The sequence below is a fragment of the Coturnix japonica genome, chromosome 5 (genome assembly GCF_001577835.2).
Source record: "Coturnix japonica isolate 7356 chromosome 5, Coturnix japonica 2.1, whole genome shotgun sequence".
NCBI lineage: Eukaryota > Metazoa > Chordata > Aves > Galliformes > Phasianidae > Coturnix > Coturnix japonica.
This window is the reverse complement of record NC_029520.1, coordinates 10,446,710-10,466,858: the sequence shown is the minus strand read 5'-3', so window position 1 is coordinate 10,466,858 and position 20,149 is coordinate 10,446,710. Positions and strand designations below refer to the sequence as shown.

General features: G+C 49.9%; 2 protein-coding genes across 3 annotated transcripts; both read right to left on the bottom strand.

Annotated features, from left to right (window-relative positions):
• Nucleotides 1–1,430: 1,430 nt before the first annotated feature.
• TNNI2 (troponin I2, fast skeletal type) lies at nt 1,431–5,821 on the bottom strand. Of its 2 annotated transcripts, none has more exons than XM_015863895.1 (8): nt 5,734–5,821; nt 4,112–4,141; nt 3,938–3,944; nt 3,298–3,339; nt 2,859–2,987; nt 2,358–2,447; nt 2,064–2,240; nt 1,431–1,737 (listed from the first exon to the last, which is right to left on the bottom strand). In XM_015863895.1, exons 2-8 carry the CDS (start codon nt 4,117–4,119, stop codon nt 1,639–1,641), a joined length of 552 nt encoding a protein of 183 aa, XP_015719381.1. In that variant the 5' UTR covers nt 4,120–4,141; nt 5,734–5,821; the 3' UTR covers nt 1,431–1,638. The 2 variants fall into 2 exon arrangements, with proteins under 2 accessions (XP_015719381.1, XP_015719382.1); XM_015863896.1 differs by lacking the exon at nt 5,734–5,821 and adding an exon at nt 4,483–4,506 and having other exon boundaries at nt 1,437–1,737.
• SYT8 (synaptotagmin 8) lies at nt 4,107–19,550 on the bottom strand. Its single transcript, XM_015863894.2, has 14 exons — nt 19,350–19,550; nt 18,063–18,201; nt 17,646–17,803; nt 17,224–17,319; nt 16,860–17,027; nt 16,548–16,715; nt 16,299–16,416; nt 16,053–16,186; nt 12,620–15,967; nt 11,232–11,327; nt 10,347–10,436; nt 9,517–9,686; nt 5,734–9,323; nt 4,107–4,141 (listed from the first exon to the last, which is right to left on the bottom strand). The coding sequence occupies exons 2-9, from the start codon at nt 18,175–18,177 to the stop codon at nt 15,734–15,736; spliced, it is 1,191 nt and encodes a 396-aa protein (XP_015719380.1). The 5' UTR covers nt 18,178–18,201; nt 19,350–19,550; the 3' UTR covers nt 4,107–4,141; nt 5,734–9,323; nt 9,517–9,686; nt 10,347–10,436; nt 11,232–11,327; nt 12,620–15,733.
• Nucleotides 19,551–20,149: the final 599 nt, after the last annotated feature.

Sequence of the window (20,149 nt, the reverse complement as noted above, 5' to 3'; positions counted from 1 at the left end):
AATGCAAATTATTATTTTTTTAACAACCATTTGGATTACTTTAAGGTTCTGCCTGTCAGCAGCCTCAAAAGTGGGAAGTGTTAAGCTAAGATGGAGGGACAGCAGGGGGCATGGTCAACCCCCTACCACGGCAGTAAGAGCAGCCCATCACTGCCCAGAGCCACTTATGGTGCAGGCATGGCCAATCTGGGGTAATACTTCAGCACCCTACAATGAATTGGGCACCATCACCACAACTATGAAGGTAGTCTTGGTCACACACCTCTGAAAATAACAACCCACTCCACTTCGGGCACTCAGCATATGCTGCCCCTCACACATCCTGCTGTTCTGGAGATGGCTGCTGTGCACTGCCAGTTTAGGCTGTGTCCCCCCGTGCCCAGGCTGAAAGCTTGTACCTTTCATCCATCACCCTTCACGTCTTGTTCTAGAACATTCCCTTCCTGCTTGAGGCATTGGAACTGGCTGCCCAGGGAGGGGGTGGAATCAGTGTCACTGGAGGTATTCAAGAAAAGGGTATGTGTTGCATTGAGTGACCTGGTTTAGTGACATGGTAGGGATGGGTTGTTAGTTGCACTAGATTATTTTAGTAGTCCTTCTCCTCATTTTCTGCTGCCCTTTGGGCCAGGTACCATTGCCACCACACGTGGAGGCCCAGTGGAATCTCCCAGGGCTTGAACTCACCTTTATCTACAGGGAAGCACAGCCCAAACACCCCATGCATAGACAGAACAAGTAACGCCCTGTAAGACCCCTTCAGCTCCTGACAGACGCAGTCTGTCTATTCCCAGCTCCAGAGCTGGGCTGCATGAGATGCTGTGTGCCTCAAGATAGGGTACAGAGCATGTTGGCCCGGGAAGGGTGCCCAGGGAAGAGGTTTGGATGGGGACAGCTTCTGTCTGCTCAGACTGTGACCTTTGCAGCAGGTCTCAGTCCAGAGAGAGAAGGCAGAAAGGTGCTCCCTGCTCTGGGCCAGGTGAAGGATGTGGAGAGGAGACACAGAACAGCATGATGGGCACAAACCCTGATGCAATGACCAGTCGGAGCCACCTCCTGACCCACAGACTCCTGCCCAAAAAAGAAGCAGAAGCAGGAGGAGGTAGAGCAGCCGACAGCACTGTGGCATGACCTCACCCATTTCCTTCCTCTGGCAGATGGTTCCTTACCACCCCCCAAACGCCATCCCCCCACTCTGTTCACCCTGGTAGCTCCTGAAGTGCAGTAGCTCCTGTGATGGGAGACACAGGCTATGAGTCAGAGAATGGATCTCCAGCTTAAAAGAGAGGCCTTTCCACCCCATGACAAGATGGAGGCCAAGAGAGAGGAAGGCAAGGAAACCCCCCCCCAAGCAGCCTGCCAATGGAGATGGGTATCCTTAGTGTGTTCCCACAGCCCTAAGCACCCTCAGCCCCACCACAGCAGGCCACATCCCCCTCTCCCATGAAAGCTTTATTTACACTGCTGCTTTCAGACTGCAGCTCTTCACAAAACCAGAGAAACAGCACCCAGTCAGTGGGTTCAATGCATGGTGAGGACGTGTTGAGGTTCAGGGCAGGGACGTGGCCATGCTCACAGCTGTGGCCATGCTCAGGAGGGGATGGAAGAGGGTGGAAATGGCAAGAGTGGAGAGACCAGTGCTTAGGACTCGCCAGCCTCAAACATCTTCTTCCTGCCCTCCATGCCGGATTTCTCCTCAATGTTCTTCCTCCAGTCACCCACATCACGGAGGTCCTTCTCCTGCAGAAGGGATAAGTGTGCATGACGAGGTGAACCCATGGGGTACTGACCCACCCAAACAGTGCCCTTTTACCCATCCACCTATGGGAACCTTACTTCAAATGCTCAACACTTCACCTCCCCTGGAAAACTTAGCTAGGGACTCCCAGTTTCACCCCTGCTGTATGTTTTTCAGGGCTGGACTCCGTGTTTACAACTACATGAGAGTTGGAGGAGAAAACATGAGGCAGGAAGGACATTACTGAGATAAGCTCATGGTCTGCCTGCAGGGAGATGTCATCCCCAAAAGTTGGAAGCTTATGCCTTAATGGGAGTGAAAGTGGTACCTTCTCTGTGTCCTCCTTCTTGACTTGCTTCAGGTTGGCCCGGAGGTCCATGTTGACTTTGTGCTTGGAGCCCAGCAGAGCCCTCAGCATGGCATCAGCTGACACACGGACCCTCCGCAGGGGTGGCCTCTTGAACTTGCCCCTCAGGTCAAACAGCTTCTGGCTCAGGTCCTCCAGCTGTTGGCAAGAGAGAAGTGGGCAGAAAGAGCAGGGCGTGAGTTTCATGAGAGAGACCATGCACAAGCAGCATGGAGAGGAACAAAGGATGAGCCAGATGCTCCAGTGCATGCTCACCTCCTTGTTAGTCTTCTGTAGCTTCACCTCTGTGTCATACCTTTCCTCATCCACTGAATCTATCTTGGCATGAAGCTTTTTGCACAGTTCCTGGGAGGAAAAGTAGACGGATGTTGAATAATAGAGCACGCCAGGAAATTCCTCTCTCCTGACCACTTCCTTCTCCTCTATCTCTGAAAGACCCCTATACCTCTCTTAATCCCAAAGGCTGAAGAAGGATCAGACCACCACTCAATACCAGACAACTGCAGACTATGAAAGGTATTTTGCAACCCAGCTTCTGGTCTTTGTGCACCCACCTTCACACAAATGCTGCCCTCATATCCTTGTACTGCCAGTCACCACCCAACACACCCCAGAGGTGCCAGTCCCTGTCTCTGCCTCCATGGTGAAGAGAGGCCCCCAGGGACAGGAAATGGTCAAGATGGGAAGGACAATGTAAATGCAGCAGGCTGAGTAGTGGAGCCTAATACTTTCTGAAAGGGCTAAAGCAGCTCTTACCTGAAGTTCCTGCATGGATCCTGGGAGGGACAGAGGAGGGCAATGCTCTGCCAGGTAGTTTTGCTTTTCCACTTCTTTAGCAGCTGCTTCTTTTTCTATTTCAGTGACAGCAAGCTGGAGCATAGCACTCTGGAAAGCAGCAGGAGGGAGATCAACATGGGTTCGGGGCAAAGGAGAAGATGGGAGCTCTCCATGTCCAAAATACCAGCAGCTCTGAGCAAAGGGGACTCATGGGGACTTATGGGAAGCTCAGGATGATGCTGACCCCAGCCTACCCCCGCACCAGAGTCTTACTGCGTGACCTGGTAAGGTGCAGAGAAGGGTATAGGGAACTCCACATTGTGCATCATGGCCTTTCCCAGGCAGGAGAGTGTCAACTGCTGGGTGGGAGATGGGATGATCAGGACACACCTCGCCCAGCCCCAGCAGTGCCACGTACCTTCAGGTGCTGCCGCCGGGCGGTGGCTGCCCTCCTCTTTTTCTGCAGGTGGGAAAAATGAGAACAAGGTAAGTTATGATGGATTCCTTCATCTTTTCCTCTTCACCACACAATCCCACAGCTTGTCACACATTTGGTCCCCAAACCAGCTTCATCTTTGTCTAGCTTAGACATATCATGCACCATTAACCAGAGGAATCTTGTTCAGATTCCTCGAGGACTCCAAGCCCATGGCTTGTTCTCCTTCTGAAAAGTGCTGCTTTGTCTCAGGTTGCTTTCCTAGCCTTCCCTGCGTCACCGGGCTAGAGGGCACTCAATGCACCCATTGAGCATCAGCACCATAGGTGGGATTTTTTGCATCCCCGCTGCTGGCAATTGAGATGTGGTCCTGGAGTTGTTCGGGCAGCGCTTCTCAGCACCACCTCGTGGCCGGCTAGGGAAGCAGGAAAGGGGGAAAGCATCCAACTGCCAGCAGACCCTTCAAATTTTGCTCGTCCTTCCCTTCTTCTCGAGAAGGCATCAGGAAAGCTAGACCATGGGACATTCCTTCTTCCCACCACGCCATAACTGCTTTTCCTACAAAGCGAGGATCGATGCTATGAGCTCTGCTAAAGGGAAAAGCCCAGCAGGACACACTTACCTCTTCACTGTGCAGGGAGAGCGGATGGGCAAGGAAGGGAAGGAAGAGAAAGAGGAGAAAAAAGCAGTTAGCATCCTCATTGGAAACAAGCAGAAGAGTATGTATGTAAAAGCTGGCAGCTGAACAAAAGTTTGAACACCAGCAACATACTGGAAACAGAAAATAGGAACTTACTCAGACATCTTGCTTTAGATGGTTACGAACCTGCAACAAGAACCAAAATAATTCTCAATTATTCATGGTAGCACTGGCTTTCTTGGGTTTAAGAACAAAGCATGATTCCCCTAGACACCAAAAAGAGGAACAACGGCTTTGCTCATATTTCCCAACTTCTTCAAATTTCCATCACAGAGGAAACTGGGCTGCATTCTGTGGATGAAAGGCAAACATGTGCCAGCTCACAGCCACATGTGCACCAGGACAAGAGGTGCATGGCTGGAAAAAGAGAGATTGTGACAGTACTGCCTATAGGCTTGTCTTTTCCTTGACTGGACGATATACCACTTTACATGATGTAGTAAGAAGGAAGAAAAAAGCTACTTCACCTCTGTAGTGCTTTCACACAGTCCTCATAGTATAGGCCTGTAGCAAACTCAACACAAATACTCTAGGCTTCAGTCTTGTTGCCTTCCAAAGGGGGAAAACTGCACTGACAGAGTCACGGACAAGAATAATCTCAAAGACTGGGGAGGCTTCTGGCATAAGGAACAGAGCCAGGCAGTGACCATAGGTGACAAGGATTGCCAGAATGTGTGTACATTGCATGGGGCAGGGGAGAAAGCTCAGCACAGATAATGAAGCATGGTGCTGAAAGCTATTGCTGAGTTGGCAAAGGCATGGAGAGATTTCTCAGGGAAAGGTACCTTTCAGTGCCAGTTCTTCCCTGTAAATGCAGCTTTACTTATTAGAGCAGTGTTTCCTGCTCATACCCATCAGTGGGTACAGCAGGAGCACAGGCCAAGCCCAAATGAAGCCATTCCCTTACAGAGAAGTGAACCCCCTAATAGACAGCAATCTGCAGACCTAGGAGGCAAAATGTTAACAGGGTTGTTTCCTGAGGAGGAGGTAAAGGCTGCAGGGCCAAGCTCCCTGAGGAAACCTTATCCTGGAAAATGTGCAGGCACAACACATTGCTGGGAAGAGCAAGGGGGTGGGGGGGGAAAGTGCTTCTAAAAATGGCTGGGGAGCTGCACAAGGAGCTGCAGCTGTCTCCTCAGACGCAGCCAGGCCCCGTGACTCAGGGAGGTTGGGGCGACGCGAGGCAAAAGCCACCACAGGTGGATGAGGAGCAGGAGCTATTTTTGCTGGCATTCCCATATCCATTGAAAGCGCAAAGGGCGTGGGGAAGCAATGCCAGAAAAACCCCATAGCAGGGTATAGTCAGTAACAGGGACTCCAGCCCTTGAGTTATGGAAACTCAGGTGCTGAGGGGCAATTTGGGGAGGAAGCGGCTACACGCAGCAGGCAGAGGGAGGGGTGCAGATGGGGAGAACTGCAAGTTGCCACAGCAGGGGATGCTTTTTCCTACTAGGGAGGAGTTAGGGAGACTAAGGCAGAGCGCAAAACCAAGTGAGGATGAAACTAAAGGGAAAGAAGGCAGCTGGGAGAGACAGAGCTCCCGATGCACAGACCCTCTGACCAGCACAGGACAGAGGTGGATTTATCAGCACCCGCATTGCTCCAAGCAGATTACATCACCCAGCATTTACCTCCCCAACATTCAGGTGAGCAAACGTGCCTCCCTGCCACCCCGGTAAGAACAAGCTGGTCAGTAAGAGACATGCATAAGGGCTCACCCGAGTCCGGAGAAGGAACAGAGAGCCCCGCTGGCTGGCCAGGACTGACTGGCAAGCCGCAAGCAGCTGGCCGGGGAAGGAGGTATAAAAGGGCTTCTCGGGTGGCTCAGCAGAAAATCCACCTTCTCTTTAAGGGCATGGAGACCTTCTCAGACCAATGGTGTGCAAGAGCCCCCATGCACCTCCCTTGGCTGGGGCAGGCCAGGCAGCTCCACAGGAGAGGAGCAGCTCTGCCCTTGGGGAACACTGGCTGGAAGGAGCCTGCAGCATATGCATCATCCCACCAACATTCAGCCACTGGCAGCACGTAGGAGAGCCATTCCTGAGCAAGTCATTCAGAGCTAGCATCTTCTTTTAACCTCAGTTAACACACAGGAAAATATTTGCTGGTCGTCCCCATGTGAAATATTTTAACACCAGATGTTAAATTTTTATTAAGAAAAAAAAGCAAAACTACTCAAAGCTATGGAGCCGCTGCTGGGTATGTGAGGCAACCCCAAAGCTGCTGCAGTGCACCCCAGAACCACATACCCACAGCACAAGCAAGAGGCAGATGGAAATGACACTGGAAATATTCACCAGCCCTATCCACAGCAGATGTAGCATGTGTATGTAGGGGATCCCATGGAGACAAGAGCCCAAACAGCTCTTGTCTTCCTCCCACAGCCCAGGCACTCCCTCCCCTGCTATCCAAAGGGTTTTAAGCTGATTCAGATGTAGCTGCAACAAATTTTTCTCTTGGAAGTCACAGATAACAGCAAACAAGCCGCTGCAGACTTCCTATAGCATCATGCACACAGCACTGCAGATACTGTAAAGGAAGACTAAGAGCTTGAGATGGGACTGGTGTCTTGTGTGGGTAAGGCTGGGTCTGCTCAGGATTATCCATGCTGAAATGTTGAGAGCAAGATGGTTTGAGTAGTGAAATCACCACAACCATGCTACATCAGGACTCTTGGTGCCACTTCATGGCCTGTAGACGAGAGACATCACCCTGCAGATCCTCCTAAGTTGCCCGCCTCTCCCAGCTCAAGCCAGTTTCCCAGAAAAATAAAGAATAGAGACTAAAGTAAGTACATCCAGAAACAGACAGCAGCCACCCTCCGCAGCCAGGAGCAGCATTCACCCACTGAGAAGTTCAGCCACTTCACTTTTCCTCCAGTACCACATGGGCCATATTTGACTCTAAAGTTCAACTCAGCTCTTTATTACCCTTTCCAAAGATTCTCCAGTCATTTTCTCCAGCTCTCTACAGAACTACATGCACCACTGTCCCACCAAGTCCTCTAGATAGCAGCTTTTCTTTCACTTCATTGCTTCAGGTCAGTGCAGAGAGTGGGTTGAAGGAACACAAAGAAAAGTCCCACGAATCAATTGTTGGTTAACAGATTTGTTTGTAAGATACAGGAGTCCTAGAGGGTGAGATGTGGTAATAGGGTGAGCAAAAGGCTGAATCTCTCTGTCTGCAAAGAAATTTCCCTGGAGCTGCCTTGCAAAGAGGTTAAACCACAGGGCAGCAGTCCTCCAAAAAAAAAAGAAAGAGGCCCCAGATCCAGAATGAGGAAGAAACCCAGTGAGAAGAGGGAAAAAAAAAAAAAAAAGAAGAAGAAGAAGAAAAACCCACAAAGCAATAGTTAACATTAACAAAAGCAGAGGTTTCCAAGTGAAGTAATGCAAGTGTTTGAGTGACAAATGAACGAGTTCCTTGCAGAAAAGTCCAAGGAGAGCATAAGCTTCAGGCAAGTCCTTCAGGGAAGGCTGTCAGCAGTCGTCTGTCTTAGCTCTCTGAACATGAAACATGAACATTCCGTGGAAACCAGGAGCAGACACAGTGTTCAAGTTTGGGTACCTTTCCCATGGAGTAGATGAGTAGCCTCCATCCCTTGCTCCCCTCCCCTCATGCTACAGCAGTGCACCAGTGACATGGGCCACCAATCTCAGAGTGCTTCCACCAGCCTGCAAAGGTGCTTGGAAGCAAAGGTTCAAGCTCACAGGAGGTTCTGCACTGTGTTGTAGAGACATTCAAGTGTGACACTTCTGGACCATGTTCCGCTAGGGAACCACCACATGATGGAAGCACTGGGCTGATGGATCCAGGCAAGCTGCCTCTCGTAGCCATCTCCCCATCTTTACACCAATGTTCTTCTCCTCAGCACCCTGCTAGCACCAAGCGGACAGGGACTATGCAGTGACTAGTCCAACATGACACCACAGATGTCTACATCTAATTTCCATGGAATATACTGTTGGCCAAAAAAAAAAAACAAAAAAAAACAACACAAACCCAGCAGCCCAACAGCAGCTGTGCTCATAGTAAAAGCTCAGGCAGAACAACTGAGAAATCCAGTGGCTGGTTCCTTTTTCCCAAAAAGAATATCAGACTGAGGCACGTAGAATCACAAAATGGCTTGGGTTAGGAGGGACCGTAAAAGATCTTGCAGTTCCAACCCCCTGACACGGAGATGATATGTACTTGCACCCTTAGGAACAAAAGTTCCCAAGAAAAGTCTTCTTCAGCCTGGAGCACAGATTTCCTTACATTGGGACTGAGAACCTTCAGCTTCTGCTTAAATGAGTCTTATTTCCTCTCCCTCTAGTGTGTCCCTAAGAGCTCTCCATGCTTTCCTTCTGCCAGTACCAGCCTCTAGGAACTGCTGCAAAGAAAGGCCATCACCTTTGCATCTTGTCATCACTGTCCTACATACCACACACAGGCAGTCATCTAATCTGCCCATGAGATGCAGTTAAGGCCATTTTCCTTTTGGCTTTTCTTCTTCAGCCACTATGCCTGTTTAGCTCCATGCCATCTTCCTTGACAGGGAGTGCTTCAGGCATGCTGTGTTGACGCCACCAGGTTGCAGGGACATCTCCAGACCCACCAGTAGGTCTTGATGGCACTCTTGGATTTTCAGTGGGTACCGTGCCCTCACAAGTTCATAGGCTGCTAGCAGTCTCATGCTGTGCTTGACCATCAGGTATTGGATGACACAGGTAGGGCCTAAGGAGTAACCATCCCTGCAGTGAATGAGAACACGCTTCCCTTTCTCCATCAAGGCTTCAATGCACTCATTGATGACAAGGAAGCATGGCTGCCTTATTTCATGACGATTTCCATGCAGGAAAGCCTGGGTATCAACCCTGAGGCGTGACCAGTTGTGCCTGAATCCTCCCCTCCCACAGGTGCAGGGGATGATGCTCAGGCTGTGGTCACTTGGCAGGCTGCTCATGTCAATGATGTTGTCGATGCCATTTGTGCAGAGTGCCCGGCCACTGTAGGCTGCATTGAGGTTCCCCAGGTAGATGTAGTCAGTTATCTGAGCAATTATGGGTACTGTGAAGGGGAAATGTGCAGATTCTTTTAATTTGGAATCAGGGGGCTCTTCACAATGAGAGCTCTTCCAGCTCCCTCTGCTAGATTTCTTGGAGGCAGCACAAGGCAGAGGGCTGTAATCAGGCTCAGAGATCCGTGACGGTGGTGAGAAGAGGGAGAAGTGGCCGGTGAACTTGGCCTTGGAAGGGGAGTCTGCTGAACAAGGCAGAGGAGAAGCAAATGTGAGACTAGGTCTGAGGGCACAGGAACGGGATGCCATCTGCAAAACAGGAAAGGATGGGTGAGAGAGCAGAAACTCATTTCTCCAGCTGCAGGGGCAAGAAGACATGAGCTGGCATTTAGACTCCAATGCATCAGTAGATACTAGAGACTCCAAAGGCCTTGCACATCATCATCCCAAACACCCAGCCCATTCCTATGGATGGAAGCACAAATATACTTTAAGTGTTCACCTGGACCTGCAGACTGCTCCACCAGCCCCGGAGTGCTGTGTTGTTGGAGCAGCCATCTTCTGCTGATGCTGGCAATACAGAACAGTGAGTCACACCACGCTGAAGGGCAACAGGCACATGCTTCTCTTCATGGGCCTCATTTCTATTTATTATCAGGTTTGGACAAGAGGCTGTAGGAATAATACAAGTCAGTATAGGTATACACAAGTACTCAAGTGCTTTCATGAGCAACGGGAACATCTGCTTCCTGAATCTCAGTCTCCAGTAATGAGATGCTGCTTATTTAATGAGAAGTCCTAAGCTCAGATCTCAATTCTCACAAGGACTTCTCCAACTTCCATCACAGATACATAATACATAATGTGCCTGAGTCCCTGCCCTTGGAAGATCCAACAGCTAACACCTCTGCCCAGCACTGAAGTGGTGCCCCAAGCAGCTGATGTTTCTGGGAGGTGATCTGTCCACAGCATTCCCCTGGGATAGAATTACTGCAGTGACCTGACACCTGATCACAGTCCTCCCTGGATCTGGGCAACTTCAAACATTGCTGAAGACCAGAACAGGAGCCAGAACACGTCTGGAGAACAAACTGAGACAGTCGTGAGCTTAAATGAGCATGGTTTCAACACGTCTCCAATCTCAAAATGTCTTTTAGGCTGTCTGTGCCAAAACAAAGCAGCAGTGAGAATTCTGTGTTAGGGGGAAAAAAAGATAAAGAAGATAAAAGTGACCATAAGTCTCAGAAAACAAAGAACAGAAAAAGCAGAACTCAAGAAATCTCACTGTATAGAACTCTGGCAGCTATGGAGACCCTCAATGGCCTCATCTACCTGTGCAACGCTGAGAAAGAGCCATGGGAGAAGTGAGCTGTAGGGAGGTCGGCTTCTGGAAGGTCTTCCGGAGGTTCCTCAGTATCCAGCCTGGGAATGGAAGAGATGATCACAGACTGGAGAACAACCCACCACCCAGCCCCAGTGAACACCTCTCAAGAACACTGCCCAAAGTCAGCGGTGGTTTGGCATGAATGCAATCATAGCGACACAGCAGAGACCTTCAGGAATTTTCTTGTGGACTTTGCAAATGCAAACATGTCCTCTGTCACATCCAGAGTAAAGTTCCCCACTGGCTTTTTGTAAAATCAAGGCCAAGTATTTTAACGGGGCTGCCAAAATCTTGACTCATGTGCTCTGAATTTTAAACAAGTGATGAGAAAACTGCTCCCCAGTCCAGGTGAACTCAGAAATTGACTGGGTCTCCATCTGGGCCAGTAAAGTCCATACTTGCCTCAGGCAGTGGGAATGGAGTTCAAAGCAGTTTTCCTCATTCTAAACAAATGATGAAGGGTTCGTGTCTTGAGGTGCCCATGCTTGTTGCCACCACCCAGTTAGCTCAGACAGGGATGTCTGCAATGTCCACATTTATGGGCAGGATGATGGAGCCCTGGCTAAGCTTCACACTTGTTTGGAAACCCGCCTTCTTTCCAGACACCATTCATGAGATTTCAAATAAAATATGGGTCTGGGCTTTTCTTTGTTTGTTTCTGTTTTGTTTTTTACAGGTTGAGGCCTCATTTCAAAACAGTTGAACTTTTATTCCCAATTAACTTCAAAGTATCAGATCCGTTCAAGCCGAACTCCAGTGAGCACCCATCTTGTGTGAAGCCAGCGTGGCTGGATAAGAAATCCTCCCTTGCTGGCATGCAGGCACTCACCCACCTGTGACACCATTCTTCTTTGGAGGGCGCTTTTTGCCCTGCACGAAAGCAACTGCATCCTCAAGCTGCTTCTCTGATGGCTCCATCCTGCTGAGGCCTGAGATATGGAAAAATCAGAGGTTTAGGTTATTCCGTTGGACTACAAGGTTGGGACCAAGGAGCTTTTTATAAGCAGGAGTGACCTATTTGCATCCATTATCAGTACTGGGTTGTTTGGGGAAGGAGATTTTCTCCTGCCTGAAGATACAGAAGTGATCCCAAAGTGAAGGGGTCCTATAGACACCTCCATGTAATGAGACCGATCCAGAAGCAAAATCGAATCATGGAACTGTTTGAGCTGGAAAGGACCCTTGTAGACCTTATAGAGAGGTTCAACTCCCCTGCAATGAACAGGGACACCTGCACTAGATCAAATACTCAGAGCCCCATCCTGCCTGACCTTGAATGTCATCAGTGATGGGGCACCTACCACTTCTCTTGGCAACCCACGCCAGTGCCTCACCATCCTCACTGTAAAAAACTTCTTCCTTATATCCATTCTAAATCTCCCCTCTTTTCTTTTGAAACCATTTCCCCTTGTCCTATTACAACAGACCCTGCTAAAGAGTCTGTTCCCTACTTTCTTACAGCCCTCCACATAAGCCCTGCTAGGGCAGGAACAGCAGCAGCCAGGCTGCAATGGATGGGGCAAGAGATAAGAAGAAGGGTAAGAATGGGGGTAGAAGAAGCAGCAAAGGGTAGAATTTTTATTTTTAAATAAGATTTAAAAAAAAAATGTTTGCTATCTGCAACTGAACAGTATTTCTGTACCTAGGCTAGAAGGTGACAGCTAACAGAATCCAGATCAGTGCACCTGCAAAGAAGTTAGTTTTATTTACCCATAAATATTGGATGTCCTAGCACTCAGTCTTTGAACTCCCTTGATCCTCAGAGAAAACACACACAGGGGTCAGCCTATGTGTCCCTTAGAATCTGAGCTCAAAATCCTTACGGATTCACAGATTCATGAATCCATTTCTTCTCATTCCCACTTCCCTTGAAGTACAAACTGCGAGTCACGCATGGCGCCGAGAGCACAGCATCCCGGTTGTGGACACACCCGGAAGGGACGGCGATGGGGGAAGGGGCAAGGGATGGGAAAAAGAGAAGGGGATCAAGAAATAGGGGGGACGGAAAGGGGCTCCTTGCTTCTGTGATAAACCAACCGCCGCACCCGCAGCACTCCCCTCCCCACTCACCCACAATTGCAGCACAAAGACTCCCACGCTCCCTCCGTGACCCCAAGCTCTTCCCTCTCCCCCTCCCCAGGGCAGCCACCTCCCCTCTCCCCCCCCCCCCACCATCCCTCAGGACCTGCCCCAAAGCATCCCCCCTAGGCGGGTGTTTTACCGTAGGCAGGGGCACGCAGCCAGCACTGCAAGGCCAGGACCCTCGTCCCCCCAAGCAGACCCCCTCCTCCCCCCAACTCTGGGGAGCAGCGGCAGGGCAGCCTGGGAGATGTAGTTTGGTGCTAAGCACCGCCCAGAGAAGCACGGGGGAGTCAGTCCTCCACCTCCCATCCAGCGTGGGGGCACCGGCTTCCCAACTCCTGCCTTGCACGCCGCCCACCCATCCCACGGGCCCTCGCTGCTTTTCCAGGCAAACAAAAGCAAATTGTGCTTTGCCTCCGGGTTTCAAGCCAGAAGGCATCCTGCTCTCAGTATTTTGCTCCCCATTCTCTCCCTCTGCAACTACATTAAAAATGTTCCTTAAAAGAAAAAGCTGCAATTGGCATAAGATCCAATAAGATCCTCCAAGTCCTGGAGCTGAGTTTTAAAAAAGAAACATGTCACATGTTGAAGTTTCACAACACAGTGGTGAGATAAATATTCATTAACTGGCATCATTATAAAACACACACACGCTCGTTTCCTTGTGAGAGAAGCTTAGATAGTCTCCAGTGCTCAAAACTGTGAGACTAGCCAAAAAATCTGAGCTGGAGGACAGCTGAACGATGACAGCCCATAATCATTTTTGTCTCACAGTAGACAAATGGTGACAAGCATGTGTAATGTTCAGCATTCACCTGCTACTGATTTCCAGGCTAATTTCTTGAAGTACACGGACAAATAGTCATAAAATCACCAAATTAGGGAATAATTCTCTTTGAGAGAGTCTCCTTAATGTCACCTGCCCCAGTCCCAGGCAGGGCTGGATCCACAGCAAGGTACTGCTTGGAGACACATGGCAAAAACTTCCTCAGGCATGAAGATCTCACATTCCACCCAAGGTCTGACCACCCTCAGGATGATTTCCCTCTTCCCCTTCATACCAACTGCATTGCTCTTGCCATTAGGGTTTGTGGCTTTGGGCTTTGCAGCCAGACAAGCCCATGGCTTGTTGCTTCTTGCTGGTCAACAGTGTTCTGCAGACTCCTCTTGCTGCATGTTGCTCCGTTTCTGGGCAATCTGGTGGGTCCTTTTATCCTCTGCCAGAAACCAGCCCAAATTGCAGAGTTTTGTGCCACATCAGGGCGTTCTTACTGGACTACATGGTGAGCATGGTCTGCAAGGAGGAGACCCAGGCATGTACCACAGCAACAGGTGTTTTTCTCCTGCACAAACCTCTTTCTAGGGGGAGGATACCCAGATAAAGAAGCAGAGCTCTAACTGGGACCACTGAGGACGTGGACACACAGATCATTCAACATGTACCTGCCCTGCCCTCTAGATGCAGACATTGAAATCCAGCACAGGCACTCACTGAGATTTCACCTTCAATTAACATAGCTTTCTTTTTTTTATCTTCTACAGCAGCATCTTCCTCTTCCTCCAGAAGTGCATTTCCATGCTCAGTCCTCCAAGTGCTCAAGGAATGTCATTTGAGCAAGAGACATAATAGCAACAAAGGGACAATCAACCAGCCTTGCTAAGGCTATAGGGACATGCTGATGGAGAGGCAAGAAGAGCCCAGCCTTTCTGCCCACCAGACTTAGCACAAGATGGAGCCATCCCCCTTCCTATGAATAGGCTCCCATGTGAACTGTGCTTAAGAGTTAGACAAGTTACAATCCCCTCACCCTTCCCTCTTGAGGGAGCAGATCAGCACACGGATTTATGCCTCAGCGAGGCTCACCTGGGGCACTAGTATGCCTGCCCTGGTGAGCACTTACTCATTGAGTCCCCAGTTGCCTCCATAATTCTCACACAGCAGCTTTCCCTTCTGCATCACCCCCTCTAGCTTGACTTAAGGCTGAGGCTTTAACTCACTCAGCATCCTTCTGCAAGTATTTCTCAGGTGACTGATTTCCTCCTCTGTTTCATTAAGGGCACCCAGCTCACGCTGTTCTCCCAGCAGGAACCACACTCCACTTGTTATTGCTATCTCCAAACAACTCTGTAATTTCTCCCCACATCACAGCAAAGGCAAAGCCAAGGGAACATTTATTAAGAAACGGGCACAGTAGCTTTTTATAGTTAAGCTTGGGTCATTAATCTCTATCAAGAGCTTTCATAATCTTCCTCAGCCTCACCGTATTTGTTTAACTCTCTGATAGTCGCTCCATGGGTCTTGGGATAATTGCGGATTAACTGCTTTTCAATATTAATGGTTCTTCATTAATGCTTGGGCTCTCCCCACTCCAGAACATGCAGCTTCCTACAGACTGCCTGGTGCAATTTACTTCCATTTTGTAGTTTGAGTGAAACAAGCCCAAATCTTTGTGCTATGGTTGTGGGGATTTTTTAGCAAAAGGCCAGGAGAAAGAAGGCTTTCCCATGTGTATTTTGGAGTAAGAGCAATTCCTTTGCTAGGAACAGAGTGGGGTCAGGCAGTGTCTGTGCCAATCTGGCTTAAGTCTTCTCAGCTGAATTAAAATTCTCTTAAGAGCAATCCCCTTCTTTGTCAGCTCATTGAAATACTAATTCAGGGAGCTGGGAGGCTCCTGAGACTGCAGACAACTCAGAGGATCCACCTCCAAACAGGAGGGATTTTTACTTACCTCCCACCTTAAGGCACCACAAAGCAGGATGTGAGGGCACAAGCAGCCCCCAGATTACATGAAACTCACACAGAACTGACAAGAGGGCTGCAAGTCAGCATAGCATTCACAGGCTGGTTTCCTAAGGGGGTTGGTCAAGCACTGGGATGGGCTGCCCAGGGAAGCAGTGGAGTCTCCATCCCTGGAGATATTTAAGAGATATATGGACTAAGAGACGTGGTTTGGTGGTGGGACCTGTTAGGTCAAGCTGATGGTTGGACTCGAGTGATCTTGAATACCTTTTCCAACATATGATTCTATAGTAATCAACTTCTATTCAAAAAATATCAAATGACTCAATGTTTTTCCATAAGCTTAGAGCTCTCTGTATTCAACCCCAGCCTGCGAGTGGCTGAGACAAGCTAGTTCTGCATCCACATCACCCCCTCCAGCATCACCTTGGTGCAGAGCTGCATCCAGACACCTCTGAAAACCTCCATCCTGCCCAGATGTGAGTGAGCAGGGGGTGCCAGAGTTGTCTCTCACTATCTGGTGGTCATAGGCAGCTTGAGGTGGGACTTCAACCCCAGGGCCTTGTCCACCACATCAGGGGGCTGCAGGTTGTGCCACTGGGCGATGGGCCGCCGTGGGTTGGCCAGCATGTCAGACCAGTGCCGCAGCTGGTTACCCGTGGCCCGGCAGCCCAGGAAGAGTTTGCCAATGGGCTCATTCTTGGTCACTTTGTCATAGTCCCAGACGGAGATGACCACATCCACATTCTGGTGGGGACATAGGAAAAACTGTCAGTTGGACCTTCATCAGAGCAGGGGCCTGCTCAGCCTTGGGCACTGAAGGGAAACCCACCTGAATCTGATTGAAAGGCACCTCAAAGACAAATGCCTCATTGAAATAAGGACTCAAGGTATTTTTCTTCACACTCGTCTTCTTCTTCTTCCACTTCTTCTTGTTCAGGATGAGATGCACCTTAACAAAAGGATCTGAGGAGAGAAAGGACATGCCTCCACACCAAGAGTCCTTGAGGTTTTACAGTTCTTGGTGCTATCATTAGTACTAGGCAGAGTGATGTGAGTGTGAGCAGACCCTGCCTACCTGATAGCCCACGGGAGTCCATCCGCTTCAGCTTCTTGGCCTCAAGGATGAGCACTGTCAGCTTGCCGGTGCTGGGGACATAGCGCAGTGAGAAGCAGATCTCACCCAGACGCTCTTGCTGATAGAGAGAGGGGCCAATGAGCTGGGGGGCTCTCAAGGATACCCACTGCTTTCTCTCACTGCAGGGTGGTAGAAAGAGAAGCAGCACCATTGCTCTCCCCATGGTGTGTCCCACTTGCTAGGACCAACCTCCACTTTGCTGGCCACCACTAAGTCACTCCACTGCTCGATGATGTGCTGCAGGTTGACACTGGCCAGGGGCAGGCGGACCTCACCAATGATGTCGTGCTTGGAGAAGCGATTGAAGTCATAGATCTGCATCACCAGCGTGGCCTCAGACACCTCTGCCTGGGGCACCTGCAAATGAAAACCCAACAACCCGACCTTACTCCCTGCCACATGCAATGGTGGGACAGACACAACAGCAGGTCTTTCTGTTGCTTTCCCATCCTGGTAGCAAAGGAATCTTCAAGGAAATCATCAGCAGCTGTTGCTTCCTACCTGGAAAGTGAAGGTCTCATTGAAGACGGGGTTCAGGGTCTTCTTATGAACCTTTGTCTCATACTTCTTTCTCATATCAGATGTCAGGTAGACAGTAACATAGGGATCAGATGTGCCCCCATTGTCCATGGCCTTCAGGTCAGCTGCCTGCTTCACACCAACTTTCAGCTTAAAAGGAACAACATGTGAGGTCACTGTTCAGAGGATAGTGACAGGTGACAAGAAAGCAAGTGCAGCAGCAAGGAAGATGTCATCCCACCATGTCAGTATACCAGCTGAGTGCAGAAGTGCACCAGGTATGGATGACTGGGTCCTGCTGGGCACCAAAGGACTCTGCCAGAACACAGCCTTGCAGCAGCCTCACCTCCTGTACACGGAAATTGTACTCCAGAGAATACTGAAGCCTTCCTCGCCCTGTCTCCTCTGGGCCCTGCTCCAGGTCTTCCATCTCAGGCTGCACCTGTGGCAAAGAGCAACACAACCCTCAGGACAAGGTTCCAGAGCCTTGTGTGTTTTCCCATACTATGTTGCATGGATGAGACTCCCAGATCTACTGCAAGCCCGTGGTGACTAAGTTCACATCCTCGCTCTCCATCCTGGCATGATGCATTGTATGGGCCAGTTTTCCCTAAAATCACATTTAAAAGAGCCTCCCCCACAAATCCCAGCCCAATTCTACATCCACAAGCAGTCCCATCACTCTGGGCATGTGGTGGGGACATGGGCATTATGGAGCAAATCTCCCTGCTAGGAGAGCAGCAGGGAACAGGAGAAAGCAGGACTCACAAGGCTGGCTGTGGTGGAGCCACTGAAGGTGAGCAAGCCAACTTTCTCCTTCTTCTCTGGCTTCTTCTTGCCACAGCAGCACCTGATGATGCAGATGAGGAAGAGGAGGAAGAGAACAGCCACTGCCACCGCCACAGCAATGAGCGCCCATCTGGGTACTGGTGCAATGAAGTAGACAGAAGAGTTAAAAACAAACAAAACCACACAAAGTGCATTTTCAAACCCCTCCTCATGTTTCAGCATTACAGAGTTGTGTCTTGGGGCTTGAGCTTAAAATCCTGGAGAAGATCACAAGGATCACCAAATCCAACTGCAGCCCAACTCTGTCATGCTCACTGAGCCATGCCCCTCAGTGCCACATCTACCTATTTCTTGAACACCTCCAAAGGACAAAGAGGCAAACCCAGCTGTACTCACATGGGGTGTGGCTGACAATGCCATCAAGGAAGCCCGGCGGAGCTGTGGTGGTAACCACTGGGTTAGCAGGGGGTGGGGAGGCTGTAGTCTGGCTGTTCCACTGTTCCTTGGCCATAGCAGAGTGCAAGTGACCTGAGGACTCAAACAAAATGAACAGGGTGGGGATTTCATATTCAGAAGTTCACATGCTGCAAGCAGCACAGAGTTCTAACGAGAGTAAACACAATTAAAATGTTAAGATAAAGCCCAGCGTAAGCATTTAGGGCTCGGCTGCTTAGGAAATGAAGTGTGAAACAGAGCAGAGCAGTTCCTGCAGGCAAGGCGGGCTCTGCTCAAGCAGTCTTTTAATTTAATCCCCACCTCCTCTAAGCAGCCAATTCCTGATGTCATACAGCCTCTCCTTCCCCTTTTGCAGGCTCAGGCTTAAATCCATCACCACAGCCAGGCTGTGCCTACATGCCAGGTGGCAGCAGTGCCACCAACCCAGCTCACAAACTGAACCAGCCTAACTTGGGCACATGGTAAGGACCAGGCAAAGACTTCAGTTTGTTCAATTGGATGCTGAAGCCAGCCAGAGGATATCTCATACTAGGAATCTCCAAAGGGACCAGAAAACACCCCTGGTAGGCTTCTGGAGGCCAGCCTCTATCAAACCACAACCCAGGCACTCCTCCCAGTGCTGTGACGAGGGCCAGCAGGTATGCAAGTGTTTACCTTGGCCACACCAGCACCATAGGTCTCCTCACACAGGGATAATCTTTAATTTTTTAACAAGGAGGCTTTGTTGTCTGTAGCTGCAAGGGTTGCTCTTTATCTCCATTGGGGCAGCAGGACGCGGTGTGTATGACTTGCCCAGAACCATCTATATGGGACATCAGTGCCATCAGGGATGAATCTCAGCTCACAGTCTTCCCACTGAGATTTTATGGCTAGTTCCTCCTGTCCCTGAACACAAAAATCAGCAGCCTGGTAATGGACTTGTGCTATTTAGGAGGCTCCAGTCCACAGCTTCAGGTTGTGACAGCGGGTAGACATAGGAGCAGGGGCAACCAGATGCCCACACAGCACAGATTCAGATGTTTCATCGTGTTTTTCCCACCATACCCTAAAGGGCTATCCTCCATCAGCCCCTGTTAAAAGGAAGAGCTCATCCTAGCCCTGAGGTGTAGCCCAAGACAATGTTTTGGGGCAATGAAGACATGGTTTGGGAACACTGAGCATCCTGGCTTCTGCAAAAGGTCTCAGGGAGCCCCGTCCTTTTCCCCCTAAACCCAAAACCAGACTTACCACCGTCTCGTTTCCAGCCTCAGTCTCCTTTTCTCTCTGTGTGGTCTCCTGATCCAGCCAAAGTGCATGGTACGAACATGCTGGGGACAAAAGAAATCCCCTGCCAGGAATAGAGCTATGGGCACAAAAGAGACATTGGCTTTCCCATGCACACTGCAGCCCAAACTGGAAAGTCTGCTTTGCCAACCCAGGAACCAGTGGGCCCCACCTTTCTGCTGACCCAAGCGGTGCTCACGCAAGTGAAAAGTCAGCAGGGAACTCCCAGCCTGAGCAGGAAAAAGAAAAGCTGTGCTCCTGGCTGCAGAAAACTGCCCTGGAACAATTTGATTCTCCAAGATATCCCAATAGCAGTGCTAGGATATGCACAGCACATGGCTCTGTACACTTAGCACAAGGGGTAAATGCATAGTCAGGGGTGATTTCATCAGCATCCCCACCTCACATTTATTCTTACACGCTTCTTCCCTTGTGGTCCTGCTGCATGGAGAAGAAAGAGGTGGTGTGGGGATATTTAGACACCAAAAATTCAGCACTCTGAGGGCAGTGAGGCACTGGCACAGGCTGTCCAGAGAAACTGTGGATGTCCCATCCCTGGAGGGGCTCAAGGCCAGGCTGGATGGGGCCCTAGGCAGACTGAGCTGGTGGGGGGCAGCGGGTCAGGTGGGCTGTAGGGTCCCTTCCAACCTAAGCCATTCTATGACACTTTTTGCTCTGTACTAGGAAGAGCTGGAGGATGCACAGAAGAAATACACAGGAGAAATCTGAGATAAAAGGAACATGTCCCATAAAAGCACTCAGGG